The 14,511-nt window shown below is 53.2% G+C and overlaps 2 protein-coding genes across 2 annotated transcripts in view; both read right to left on the bottom strand.

The window, feature by feature from the left end:
* Positions 1-14,511, bottom strand: part of LOC127053831 (phospholipase A and acyltransferase 2-like) — a 38,951-nt gene that overhangs the window by 10,202 nt on the left and 14,238 nt on the right. The gene's annotated exons all lie outside the window — the stretch shown is intronic.
* Positions 5,201-9,699, bottom strand: LOC127053266 (phospholipase A and acyltransferase 3-like). Its single transcript, XM_050957646.1, has 4 exons — positions 9,597-9,699; positions 8,139-8,241; positions 6,933-7,201; positions 5,201-5,465 (listed from the first exon to the last, which is right to left on the bottom strand). The coding sequence occupies exons 1-4, from the start codon at positions 9,609-9,611 to the stop codon at positions 5,364-5,366; spliced, it is 489 nt and encodes a 162-aa protein (XP_050813603.1). The 5' UTR covers positions 9,612-9,699; the 3' UTR covers positions 5,201-5,363.

The following is a 14,511-nucleotide window of genomic DNA, read 5'->3' as shown; positions in this document are numbered from 1 at the left end:
ACTAGGTTGCACCAATGGCCCATCTAGCCTAGTATTCTTTCTCTCACAGTGGACAGTGCAAATGCTTCAGAGAGAAGGAACAGAGCTAGGCAATTATCAAGTCCCAGCTTCTGGTGGAGGAGGTTTAAGGACCCTCAGGGCATGGGGTTGCGTCCCTGACCATCTTAGCTAATAGTCATTGGTGGACCTACTTCCATGAACTTATCTAATACTCTTTTGAACTCGGTTATAGTTTTGGTCTTCTCAAAATCCCCTGGCAATGAGTTCCACTGGTTGAATGTCCGTTGTATAAAGAAGTACTTTACTTTGTTTTAAACCTGCTGCCTATTAATGTCATTGTTGACCCTCAATTGTAGTCTTCTGTAAAGGCGTAAATAGCACTTCCTATTCACTTTCCCCATACCATACATGATATTATAGTCCTCTATCGTCACTGAGACAAAGCCATCCTGGCCATTACCAATGGTTGGCTCTTTGGGGACCTGTGTGGAATGCCTGGAACTGAGCTGATGTGTCATTCTCCAGTTATCACATTCCAGACAAACAGGAAAAAAGCCAAGATGCATGTTAGCAAGCATGAGATGCACTGATATAATGGGCATAGGCGGCAAATTCCATACCCATGTGGTGCTCGGGCACCAGCAGTATTTAGAGCCTAGGGGCCCAGCTCCACGAATATTTAGGGCCCGGGGGGGAGACTCGGCCCCACCTGCGCCCCCCACACGCCTTTCCCGAGTGTCCCCGGGCCCTGACTTGCTGCCCCCACCCCCCGCTTGCCTTTCCCTGGCTCCAGAGCAGAGAGGCACTGACACACTGTCTCTTCAGGGCAGCTCCATGTTGCCTCCCTGAAGCAACTGCTGCCGCAGAGGCCTAGTGACTTCTATCTCACTGCCAGGGCAGACTGACTCTGAGCCTGCCCTTCCCCCTCAAACCCTTCCCTTTTCCGGCAGGACCCTCCACCAGCACCGCCACCCCCTCCCAACCCCCGGCCCACAATCACTGCTCCTGCCCCATGCTGGGCAAGGAGGCAGCCCCATCCCTCATCCTCAGTGAGGCTACACTCAGGGGCAACAGCAGGGGAGGAGGTGCACACAGCACCGCCCGGCACCCACCACGTGGGGGAGATTCCTGGACCTGAAAGAGGCCCTAGAAGCACAGGCAGTAACAGTGGTGGGGGTGAGTGTGCTGCTGGGGGAGGACAGGAAAGGGGGGCTCCTCCCCCAGAGCTTGCTGCTGCCGGCAGGGAAAGGGCTGGGGGGAGTCCTCCTCTCTGGCCCCTGTCCCGGAGCAGCCTGCCTACACCCTAAATACATCCCCAGCCCTGCCCCACCCCAGAGCCCACACCCCAGCCAGAGCTTACACCCCTCACCGCATCCTTAACTATCTGTCCAAGCCCTGAGCCCCTCCAGCACCCCAAACACCTTATCCCCAGTCCCAGCCAGAGCCCTCACCCCTGATACTCCTACTCTCACCCTGAGCCCCTCCCACACCCCAAGCCCCCCACTGCCAGACCCAGACAGAGCCCTCACCCCCTACACCCCTACTCTTGCCCTGAGCCCCTCCCACACTCCAAATCCCTCATCTGCAGCCACACCCCACAGCCTTCACCCCTGCATCCCATCCCTCTGCACCCCTCCCTCACCCAAACTCCCTCCCAGAGCCTTGGGCAGGTGGAGGGCAGAGTTAGGGGGATGGAGTTTGGGCAACACCAAAATTTCTACAAACCTGCCACCCCTGATCATGGGCCTAGGTCAGCACTTAAGAAGGTGTCTGCAACTAGCACAAGGCTAAGCTACAATGTTCAGTTGCATCCTGAATATGTTTGAAGCATGACTGGGAGCTGCTACCCACACAGCCATACTTTACAGGTGTGGACGAAGGGGGCAGAGCAGGGGGATTGGTATTTGATGCCAAAGTTCCCATCTTAGATCCCCTGTTGCAAGTTTTAGCCCCAATGGTTGCTGATACAATTCCCATTGGATACTCCTGGGGGAATTCTGTGTCACTGCGCAGTGCAGAATTTTACAGAAATTAATGTTGGGTGTGCAGAATTCCCCCCCTCACCCCGAAATGGGCTGCAGAGATTTTGGCTGCCACTAGGGGCCGCTGGACCCGGCAGAGCCCATCTCGCAAATAGAATACAAGACTAGGGGGAAGGGGGAGGCAACTGGAGGGTTTCCAGCAGCTGCAGTTCTCAGCACGCCCTGAAAGAACGAGGTGACAGTGTGCAGGAAACGCCTTGCAAGCCCAGGACCCAACATCAGGCTGTTTCTCCTTCTGAATGAGGCGGGGAAAAGGGGTCTGCGGGTGGGGTGGGGACCGCAATTGGCCTCTGGGGGAAAAGGGATGTGAGTGCCTGGGCTGGTGGGGGCCATGGCTGGGCTCGGGGGAGGGAGGGTTGTTTGTGTGTCACTGGATTGTTTACAGACATACTTGCTGACAGGTATTTTGAAATAAATTACCAAAATAATTGAAACTGGTGTGATTATATAGTGTTATTTTGATCAATACAATTTGCAGAATTTTTCAGAATTTTTAATTTTTTGGCACAGAATCCCCCAAGAGTAAAATTGGAGGAGATGATTATATATTGTTTTAATTGATTGCAAGTCACAGAACTGGCATGTATCGATACAAACCCCAGTCCGTTCACCCCATGTAACACAGCAGCACCCCACCTAAAGCACTGTGGCTCACTGCCTCCCTCTAGTGGTTAGACATGTATGCAGCAGGAAGAGATGGCAGTGTTGCAGGTGCTAGGAGGTGCTTGTTGTTTGTGCTGACGGGTTGTGGGTGGGACTGAAGGAAGCTGAGCTGCTAAGCCTAAACATGCCAGCTGACATCTGCTTGCTGGGCTTGGGCTAAGGGGCTGTTTAACTGTGGTATAGGTATTTGGGCTGGAGCCCAGGCTCTAGGACCCTATGAGGCAGGAGGATCCCAGAACTCAGGCTGCAGTCTGAGCTGGACACCTACACCACAACTAAACAGCCCCTTAACCTGAGCTCTAGTCAGCAGGCACAGGCCAGCTGCAGGTTTTAAACTGCAATGTAAATATACCCCTCCAAAGTTCTTCCTGGACCATGACCTCTGGCTTGATGTCCAGGGAGTCCGTCCTGGATGTACAAATGTGGTCACCCCACTTCAAAGAAGATGAATCTAAATTGGCCCAGATGCAGAGAAGGGCTCCTAGGCTGTTGAGGGGACTGGAGAGCTGATCTTATGAAAGGAGATTGAATGAGCCGGGCTTTGTTTGGCCTGGCCAGGCAAAGGCTGAGAGGGGTCTGATTGCTCTCTCTCTCTCTCTCTAAATATACTGGGGAGGTAATGCCAGTTCTGGAACTGCATCCCAGTAGGAGGGCTGTTGGGGAAACAACCCAACTAGTTGGCAGCCGGAGCTGGATAAATTTCTGACCAGGGTTCTATGATGGGGTTGGCTGTGCCAGCGTGTGGTGTTTAGATGCTGCTTGTATTATTAGAACTGGGAGCACTGGCTGTTGAGAGTCTAAAAGGACAGGAAACAGAAAGGAGAGGGGAGGAGTTGAGGAGGCTGAGTAAGAGTTACAGAGGGTGCAGCAGCAGCTTGGTAAAAAAGGTTTCCACTGTAAAAATAAAGTCCTATTGAAGCTTGCTAGTACCTTGCCTGGTTGATACAACACAGCGGAGACTGGACTCAGTCACTCAGTGTAGCCTGAGCTATGAATTGTAAATTAATTATGGTGATTACTTATAAATCCCCAGTTATCCCTCTGAAGTGTGAAAAGTTCTTGTCCCAAGATCAGGTCCAGTATTAGTAAAATGGCTGCTTAGCTGAGAACCCTGATGTGCACAGTTGCAACTGTCACACTTTGTGAACCCTTCTGTATTTACAGTAGTTTATTAAGACATTTAGCAAAGTCACAAGCCCTCTAACCCAGCACGGTAGATCGAGATACTATAGAATGTCCATCTGAATGTCCATCTCCTCACACCATCTCTTGCAGAACAACCAGAAATGTTAGCCATTATCTTCCTCATCACCGTCCTCCTCCTCACCAGTAGCTATCATTCTGGCATCTCCCAAGGACTCTGTCTCTCCTCCTGCCCCTATGTTGCACTGATGCCACTATGTCTAATGCATATTCAGTAGGGATTTCTCCCCTATTCCTTATTTGTATTTCCTCACCCTACCAATGTTGCGGTGCCCTTTTCCTATAGGTTAGTATATTAAGGATCTCAACTTATTATCATATCCATCAATTCATTGCCATGGCCCTCTTGTGGTCAGACATCTGCAGATGTTCCCATCCTAAAATATCCCAAAAGCTGATGTTAGCTCAGGTCATTTATCAGTGCCAAAGTTCACAGGCCTCAAGCCTTATGGGAACTGCTGAAGTCAGTGTCTTACAGGAGACAGACCTGTAGGTTCCTTGCGTTACTGCTGAATACAATAAATGCTGAAGCTAGGTCTAGGGGCTACACCAGGAGGCCCCTTCCAGTCATAAGTCCCTATGGCGGGGCCATTATGTGGATCCAGGGGTACCCCACAGCATGGACTGATTGGTAGGGTTTCCAGGTGTTCGGTTTTTGACCGCAAGCCCAGTTTTAAGGGGATCTGTTCTACCTACAGTCTGAAGTATTGACAGGACACCAAAAGTCCAGTTACTGTAATTTTCTAGGGCTGTAACTAGGGCAGAGGGGGAGCTGCCATTGGTGCAGAACCACCGTGGGGTGCAAAAATGGGGTGGCTCAGCACCCCCGTTCCCCTCCTCCCCCAGCTGGATCAGGCCTGGCAACATCAGCCAGATCCCAGGACAGAGCAGCAACTGCCAGGCAGGAGGGGGGAGCTTAGGGAGGGGCTGGCTGCCCTCAGCCAGAGGCAGGCGACTTTGGTTCCACTTTGCCCTGGCCCCTGAGGAAGTGGGACGCAGCCCAGAGGAGCTGCTGCCAGGGTGAGAGAACGGGGCCCGGCCCCTTGCTGGGTGGGAGAGGATCCCTGGAGAGAGCCGATGTAATGTCCGGTTTTGAGAAATGGGAACATTGGCAATCCTACTGATTGGCCCTAGGGACAAAAAGACTCAGAGTCACCAAACCAGGAGAGCAGCACATGGACTCAGTACCACAATCCACCCCGCAGGGTGGGTATTTATGGGGATCTGAGTACCGCTCCCCATACCCCCCCACATCTGGGTGAAATTGGAAGGATCAGCCAGAGAGGAAGGTGTGAGGCTAGATTAGTTTATTTTAAATGAGACGTCTAATTCACAAAAACCTGATGACAAAGGACAGGAAGATGCTGACACATCCAGCTTGCTCCTCACGAGGAGCCCGCTCGGAGGGCCCCTGCTGCAGAGGCTCCAGGCCTTGGGCCCAGAGGGGAGTCTGTGCTATTGGTTCTGACGCCTGGACCTTGTGACCATGGCTCCGATGAGCCCCACAGTAGCTAGGCCCAGCGTTGCGACCCCCACGGTCAGCATGGTGTCCCTGACCTGCAGGACAGAAACAGGAGCCGGTCAGCTAGCTGCCAGGGAGCCCCGATCTGGGGACTGTGTCCATGCCCACTGAGTTTACAAGGACAGCTAGTCTTCAGCAACCGTCTGTGCAGATCAGGCTGTCTGTTCAGTGACACAAACCAGACTGTGTCAGAGAAGCTGGACCAGCACCTTCACTCTCAAATATCCTGCCCTGGGCAAGGCAGAGCGCCCCCTGCTGGACACTCACCAGGCCGCTTGTGTGGTTTTTACACTCACCTTTGCCAGGGCAGACTTCAGTCACTGTCCCTTTCCTTGGTCTCTCGGGCACAGTTTCTGGGCACAGACTGTCTGAAGTGGGACCCTGGACCCCAGGTACCTTAGGCCCACAGTGTTTCCCCCCCCCAAAAAAGACATCCCAGTAGCTTACACCAGCCCTTTCCCAGAACTCCACCTGTGGGCAGGGCACTCTAATTTATAGTTTAAGCCTTTGGGACACATGATAGTGGAAGGCAGCAGACACAGACTTGCAGAAGGATTTTTACAACCATCACTGTTCAGACAACACAAGAGATCTTCAGATCCAGGTAGACCCAACACCTACACACCATTCCCTGCTTCAGTTTCCTCACCACTGGGGCATTATTTGTCATGGATGTTTAACAGCCCCTGTTCCCAGCAGCACACAGCGGGGCCAGAGCATGGAAAAGCCCAACGTAAGAAGAGAGGTGGGAAAGAGATGCCAGAAGTAGCTTTTCAAAGCAATGGGCTGTAGCCAAAGGGCCAGGCCGTTGCAGAACCAGAAGGCGAAGCAGGAGGGCCCTGACCTCCCTGAACAACACTGACCAGAACCCAAGAGACTCTTAGAAGTGGGCAGGGCTCCGAGGAAGGGGATTGCGTTCAGGTGCTGGGGGTGTTTTCCACAGATCTGTAGCACTCTTGTGCTTCCCAAAAGGAGCGAGAGAGAGAGAGTGTGTGGTTAAGTTCCTTTGCAAAGCCTGGGTTTCTTGCTTTATCTGCAACACAGTCCCCAAAGGGTTAAATTATAAACCTAGGTGGTGCTACTGGGGTGTGTAAAGAAGCTACTGGGGAGATTTGGAGGTTAGCACTAGTCTTAGTGCCCCCCGGCAGCTGGGAGCAGGAGTCCTACGATCTCAAGGAGCGGTGCCTTGTGCATGTGCCGGCAAGGCCAGGACTAGAGGCAGTGACTAGCCACTGCCTGAAAACATGGGATCCAAAGGCTGGGCCCATGCACCTTCCTGGTGACCAGTTGTCTACAAGGGGGGACTAAGCCAGGGCTCTGACAGTTGCTGCACAGCTCAGGGAGCACATCCCCATTATATGAATTACAGCAGCAGCTACACACTGAGATCAAGGCCCTGTTGTGCCGGGCGCTGCCCAGACCCTGACCAAGTAGGTGTGTCTGGCTTAAACCAAGCCCACCCTTCAGGAAGGCAAGCACGTGCGAGGGGCACCTGCACGTACCTGGTCACACATGGGCTGGCCGTAGCGCAGCTTGGTGACAAAGTGCTCACAGTTCTCGCTGGTGATGCTGTACTGCATCTTCTGGCCCACCAGAGACTCGGCCTCCATGAGGATCTTGCTGACAGGCAGCGGCGAGCACCTCCCATCATACTTGTTGTTGACTTGGTACCGGTCACCACCAGCAACCTCCCGGAGACGCTCCCTCTTCACTACGGCTTGGTCGGTCAGCACGGACATGATGCTGGAGGCGCCAGCTCCTGCATACTCACCTGGGGGTGCCAATTGTCCATCTGAGCTAACCATCCAGATACCACTATCTATCTATCCCATCCGTACCCCCTCTCTAGCCAGCCAATCTTCATACATTCCTCTCTATCCACCCATCCATCCCCCCCTCCACACCCCTGTCTATCCATTGTTATATGTTCCTATCTAACCACGTCTGTTCATCTATACAGCTGCATACATCCCCTCTAGCTATCCATCCATCCCCAGACACACCCCTCTGTCTATCCATCCACCCTTCCGCATACCTACCCTCTATCTGATTTCCCATAGCGCCTACCCCAGGCGGATCTGTCCCCATCACTGGGTTGGCACACGGCTCCATGAGAGTACTGTTTAGTTCTAGCAGCTGGCATTGGGTTCCTGACATCTTGCTAATGCAGGGGCCAGACTGGCATTGGGTTCCCCTCGCCCATGTCACAGGATTGAAAAGCCTTGCCCCTGAAGGCAGTGGCTGGGAGTGTTACTCATGCATATGGGGCAGACCTGGGGCTGGGGGGCATGACGGGGCCATCTGAGCATCACTCAGGCTTCGGTGGACAGAGGAACAGGCTGATGTTTTCAGAAGCAACTAGTGATTTCTAGGGGCATCTCAATATGTGGGGATGCCTAGCCTGAGATACCCCATCCATCCCAGTCTCCTCCATCCCCATCCCAGTCTCCCCATGTCCTTCAACCTGCTGCCTGACTTGCTGGGGCTCAGAAACTCAGGCAGCCCCAGCAAATAGAGGCACCCCCAATGACTCATGATAATCCAGGCCAGATTTCCTGCTGGATCACAGTGCACGTACTCCCATCTGCTATGGAGCCCCCTGCCCCCACCACTCTGGCCTCAAATGCCCAGCACCTCTACCCTGCCCAGACCAATCCCCGCCCCGTAGGATCAGTAGCCCTCCTCTCTCATTGAGGGCCATTCCTTACTGGGCGGGGCCAGGTGGATGACGTAACCATTTCCTACATAGAGGGCCCAGTGCTTGTATCCAAAGCGCGAAATCTCAATCAGGTCCCCAGGGTTTGGTTCCTCCTGCAGGAGTGAGAGCCAAGTGAAACTGAATGCTCAGAGGAAGCCCCGATAGTACCCCCAGACTGGCTGCCCCTGAACCCTCTAACCTCCTAGATGTCCCACAAAATCCTTTCACCGACTCCCCCTGCCACCAGTTAACCCCCCACTGCATCCCCTTGTCCCCTGCTGTCTGCTAAGCCCCCCATGTTCCCCCACCCCCTGCTAATCCCCCCACCAGCTCCCCCACCTCCGTTAACCCCGTTAACCTCCACTGGCTCCCCTTGCTACCGATAACTCCTAGCTCCCACTGCTAATCCTCCAGCTCCCTTGCAACACCCTCATCTCTCGCTTTCCCTCCACCCCGCTGGTGCCTCCCACCCCTCTGTTAAACCCACTCCTCTCTTTCCTGCTAATCTCTCCCACCAGCTCCCGCTGTGCCCCACCAACCACCCTCCACTGGCCCCCACCCCACCACAGGAACCCAGGTCAGGCAGAGGAGGCCGTGCGAGCTGGGGGGAGCTGCTCATCTGACACCATCCAGCTTCCCCCTAGCCAGGGGCATGGGCTCCTCTCTCCGCCCTCAGGAGACACCTGGCATCAGCACTAGCTCCCCGGAGACTCTGAGCCACTGTCCAGCGGGAGACCCCAGCGACCAACTCCCTGCAGCTTCTATAGGAAACTCGTGCCCAGAGCAGCCAGCCCAGGTGTTGAACCAAGCTCACGGTAAGGGGATGTCTGCGCCGCAGCTGGCAGCGATCCTCCAGGCCTGGGGGTAACTGAAATGCGCTAACTCCGTTCCAGTGAGTGTGCTAGAAATAGTAACGTGGCCATTGCGGCATGAGCAGTGTCTCAGGATAGCACCTGCCTCCAAGCCCGCCTGATATCCTGGGGCTTTCCTTGGGTGGGGAGCCTGAGCCACTGCCCAGGCCGCAAGGTCCACCCTGCTAGTTTTAGCACGGGTTCTCAAGCAGAGCTAATGCGTGTCAGGATCCCCACTGACATCCCACAGGCAGTGGTTCTCAACCAGGGGCACGTGTACGCCAGAGCTCTTCCGGGGTGGGGAGATGGCAACGCAGCTGGATCGTTGCCTAGTTTTATAACAGGCGACACAAAAACCACTGGCACCGTCAGTGCAAACTGAAATGTCATACAGACAATGACTTGTTTATACTGCCCACTCCGCAGGGGGCCCCACAAAGCTAAGTTACAGACCTCAGCTGGGGTTGGTGGAGCTGAAGCCCAAACCCCCCCACCGGGAGTTGGAATCAGACTCCAGAAAGGAGAACAGTTGTCTGGAAAGGTTGAGAACTGCTGCCCAAGGGGACCCAGAGCCTTGGCAGTGATTTGGCCATGGCTTTCTGTGCAGGGCTACTCACAAACAGCAGGGGCATCTCCACAGTGTCCGGACAGCTGAGTGAGTTTCTTCTAGCCGCTCGTCTCCTCTCTGCCTTGTGATTTCACTTTTGGTTTCCTGGAACCAGCCTCTGCGGGGTGCGGCCTAATTAGCATCATAGAGCCAACTAAAGGAACTAGATTGTGACTTTGCTAGTTAAAAAAAAGTGTGTCCCTAATTCATGTTAGCTGTCACACGGTAGTGATGACAAGGCAGTTTGTAGCTTTCACACGAATTAGCCAGTCATAGTAAACCCTAGATTCCCCCATAGCCTTTTCCTGCACCTGCCAACTCCTATGAAAACTACCACTCATTAGCTTACAGGAGTTCAGAACACAGCCTGCTTCACTAGTGACAGGACCGGCGCCAGGGTTTCTCACGCTCTAGGCTCACGGCCATTTCGCCGCCCCCCCGCGCTGATCCCGTGGCTCTGGTGGAGCTGCCACAGGCATTCCTGCGGAGGGTCCGCTGGTCCCGCAGCTCCGGTGGAGCTGCTGCAGGCATTCCTGCGGGAGGTCCACCGGAGCCGCGGGAGCAGCCAACCGTCCACAGGCATGACTGCGGCAGGTCCACCGGAGCCGCGGACCAACGGACCCTCCCCAGGCATGCCTGCGGCAGGTCAACCGGAGTCGCCTGCCACCCCCCCAGCAAAATGCCGCCCCCTAAATAATCCTGGCGCCCTAGACGATTGCCTAGGCTGCCTAAATGGTAGCGCAGGCCCTGACTAGTGAACAGACACTATGTCTATACTAGGGGAAATCATATGTTGGCAATGAAATCCTGCATTTAAAGTCACATCTAACACCTTGTTAACTACAGCCACTTAAACCATTTTAAGGGTGTCAAAATCTAGGAGCTAACATGTTTTTAGGGTATTATACCCCTGCTTCAGGGTCAGGGCTACTGTGTTTTTCAACGTCACTAAGGCCTTGTCTTGCTTAGGATTTAAAGGTGAGATGTTAAACAGATTTCACTCAATTCTATAGCCAAGACAAAGCCATTGTACTTTAGCATATAAGCCAGGGGTCGGCAACCTTTCAGAAGTGCTGTGCCAAGTCTTCATTTATTCACTCTAATTTAAGGTGTCGCGTGCCGGTAATACATTTTAACGTTTTCAGAAGATCTCTTTCTATATGTCTATAATAAATAACTAAACTATTGTTGTACGTAAAGTAAATAAGGTTTTTTAAACGTTTAAGAAGCTTCATTTAAAATTAAATTGAAATGCAGAGCCCTCCAGACCGGTGGTCAGGACCCAGGCAGTTTAAGTGCCACTGAAAACCAGCTCGCGTGCCGCCTTCGGCACACATGCCATAGGTTGCCTACCCCCTATATAAGCTAACAAGGTTAAAACCATGAGGAGAGCGGGACTGGCTGGTTCAGGGAAGTGGGGATGGGGTGGGGGATCTGTCCCTTCTGAGCCCTTCTTCCACCCATCCCCATGTGTGTGATCAAAGGATAGAGGTGCATGTGCACCTTGAGAAAGCCAGTATGTCTCATTTCAGCAATGAGTTCTGTAGGTTCATAGAGGTTAAGGTCAGAAGGGACCATGATGAGCTCATCCAGTCTGACCTCCTGCACGGCACAGGCTGGAGAATTTCACCATATCTCCTCCCTCCCCCCGTACTGAGCCCAATACATTGTGTTTGATTAAAGGATCTTGCAGAGAGGCATCTAGATTTTATCTGAAGACATCAAGAGCTGGAGACTCCACCCCTTCCTCTGGTAAGTTGTTCCAAAGGGAAATCACCCTCCCTGTGAAACACGGATGCCTTGTTTGTCAGTGGAATGTGTCTGGCTGTAACTTAACCTTTGGTTCTCATTCTGTCTCTCTCCACCAGGCTAGAGAGTCCTTTAGTACCTGGACTTTTCACCTCATTAAGTTACATATTGTGACCCTACAACACCCCTGTATTCACTCCTACCCACTACTGCAATAATCTCTGTACAAAACAGGGGCCTTGTGAGGTACCATTTGTAAACCAATAACTCACTGATGATTAATATTCTTGTGTGATGCATGTACTCGGTGGGTAGTAAGAGTTATGACTATTGCTGGAACTATGACTCGCGTGTGTTCACAGCAGGCATGTCAGGGGGAATTGATAAATAAAGGAATGTGAGTTTAACCTAATACTTTAAACATAAGCTGTGAACAGCCATCAAACTAACAAAGGGGAGATCGCAAGAAACAGAACAATCTGCATTTTGGCCAGCACCAGGGGAAAAGAAAAAGCAGGGTGCCTTCACCACCAGCTGACTCCATGCTGCCTTCTTCACAGCCTCAATACATTTTATTTTGAGGTGTAAACTTTAAAAGACTCATTCTCAAAGGTTCACTAGACTGTGGAGAGACAGAAAGGGACAGAAAACACCTAACCCTAGCTACAAGTACCCCACCCATAGGAACACAAACCCTAGTCCGGGAGCCCTACCCATAGGAACCCCAACTCTAGCTGCAAGTACCCCACCCATCAGAACCCTAATGCTGGGGGGAGCCCTATCCAGCAGACCCTTAACCTGAGGGCAGGGTACCCTACCCATAGGAACCCTTACCCTAGCACAGGGGTGGGCAAACTTTTTGGTCCAAGGGCTACATCCGGGTATGGAAATTGTATGGCGGGCCATGCATGCTCACAAAATTGGGGGTTGGGGTGCAGGAGGGGGTGAGGGCTCCAGCTAGGATGTAAGTTGTGGAGTGGGGCCAGAAATGGGGAGTTCAAGATATGGAAGGGAGCTCCAGGCTGGGGCAGAGGGTTGGAGTGCAAGTGGAGGGCTTTGGCTGGGGGTGTGAGCTCTTGGGTGGAGCTGGAGGTGAGGGGTTTGGGGGTTTGCAGAAGGGTGCTCCGGGCTGGCACTGAGAGGTTCGGAGGGCAGGAGGGGGAAATCAGGGCTGGGTCAGGGGTGCAGGCTCCAGCTGGCTCTTACCTCATGCAGCTCCTGGAAGCAGTGGCATGTTCCCTCTCTGTGACGAACTGGGAAAGTTCTTAATGTTTTCTCTGAATACTGTGTTGGTGCCTCAGTGTCCCCATGGCAGTTCTTAAGTATCTGGCAGAGCAAAGGGCCAGTGCACCTAAATGCCTGACACTCTGTCTCCTAGCAACTGATGGCCTGGGCCCCTCCTCTGCAAAGGTGCCAGCTGAAGGTGTTGGAGACAAAGGGATCAGGTGACCTTCTGGCCCGGGAAAGGGGCTGAGCAGAGAGGAGGGGCTGGGAGGGGTGGTTGGTCTGGAGCTGGCTGGGGTCAAGGGTGGAGGGCAGACCTGGGGGTCTGGCTCACTGCCCCCCAGAATGGACCCAGCCGAGGGTTCCGGTTCGCTGTATCTACAAGCTCTGTTTTAGACCCTGTTCCTGTCATCGAATAAACCTCTGTTTTACTGGCTGGCTGAGAGTCACATCTGACTGCAAAGTGGGGGTGCAGAACCCGGTGGCTTCCCCAGGACCCCGCTGGGGTGGACTCGCTGTGGGAAGCACACGGAGGGGCAGAGGATGCTGAATGCTCCAAGGAAAGACCCAGGAGGTGAAGCTGTGTGAGCTTCTTGCCCTGAACAAGTCTGCTCCAAGGGAGAGGAGGCTCCCCAAAGTCCTGCCTGGCTTGGTGGGGAGCAGTTCCAGAGCATCACCCGGTGACTCCGTGACACTCTCCAGCTCCTATGAGGAGGCACGGCCAGGAGCCTCTGCGTGCTACCTGGTCCGCAGGTGCTGCCCCTGCAGCTCCCACTGGTTGCAGTTCCTGGCCAGTAGGAGCTGAGGGGGCGGCGCTTGGTGCAAGGGCAGCATGAGGAACACTCTGGCTCCCCCTACGCATAGGAACCGGAAGGGAGACATGCCACTGTCTCTGGGAGACATGCAGCGTGACGGCATGTGTGGAGAGAGACAAGCCCCCGGCCCCGCTCCCCGGCTGGAGCACAGGAGTGGGGCAAGCCCCCAACTCTGCTTCCCAGCAGGAGCTTCAGGGCCGGATAAAAACATCTGAGGGGCCGGATTCAGTCCCCAGGCTGTAGTTTGCCCATCCCTGCACTAGCTCCAAATATCCTACCCATAGGAACCCTGAAGGTGCTTGGAGCTAGGGCTAGGGCTCCTATGGGTAGGGTTGCTATGGGTAGGATACTAGGGTTGGGGTTCCTATTAGTAGTGCCCAAGTTTTCTCTTTCACCTAAGAAGACAAAGGAATCAGCACTTTGGGGCTTCTGGAGAAGAACTTCCCCCATGGGGGTGTCAGTCATCATGCTGCTGGAAGAGGGGGGGTGAAAAAAGCCAGCCTAAGCAACACTAGATCAAGTTTTTGACTTTTGGATGTGTTTTTATTTTTATTGACTTTTAGCCATTTCTAACTTTAACTCTTAAGCTTGAATTCACTGGAAGTCCTATCTTTTTCTGTTAATAAACTTGTACTGTTAATTGAAACCAACCGTACTGGGTTTGAATTAAGTGATTGTCACCTCCTGTTGATGTGGCAAGTTGTTAGCTTTGGTCTCTTTAAAGGAGCAAATTAATCTTATTATTCCTCTGGATGTTGCAGGAGAGGATGGGACATTTCAGAGCAGATGGGTTTGGGAAGAGCTCCTGCAGGGCCAGCCCACAACATTTTGACACCTGAGGCGGGGAGCTCAAATGACACCCCCATTCCTCTCACTTGGGCCAAAACTTTGAAAAGTCTCAATTCTGCCTTCTTCCTGTTCTACTCCTCTCATGGTACTGCTCTGCTACCTTCCCCAATAAAGGAGAGCGAACAACCTAAAATGCCTTGTTTGTGATTGGAGTATTTGTTGGGAGTCACCTGCTAATAACAACCAAGGCTGGTAGGACAAGCACATGTCTGTGATAACTGCTGGAAGGCTGTTAAGTCAAAGTGGTTGAATCTGAGCTGCGTGGCTTACAGAACAGGAAGGGCTGGC

This window comes from Gopherus flavomarginatus, chromosome 6, assembly GCF_025201925.1.
Source record: "Gopherus flavomarginatus isolate rGopFla2 chromosome 6, rGopFla2.mat.asm, whole genome shotgun sequence".
NCBI classification, from domain to species: Eukaryota; Metazoa; Chordata; order Testudines; family Testudinidae; genus Gopherus; species Gopherus flavomarginatus.
This window is presented reverse-complemented; position numbering and strand designations above follow the sequence as displayed.

Bases quoted from the DNA above. Each gene is read 5' to 3' on its own strand.
- LOC127053266 (XM_050957646.1), bottom strand. The intron at 7,202-8,138 runs GTAAGGAATGGC...TGGCACCCCCAG, and splicing joins CATCCACCTGGCCCCGCCCA to GTGAGTATGCAGGAGCTGGC. The intron at 5,466-6,932 runs GTACGTGCAGGT...TCTGTCCTGCAG, and splicing joins GCCAGCCCATGTGTGACCAG to GTCAGGGACACCATGCTGAC.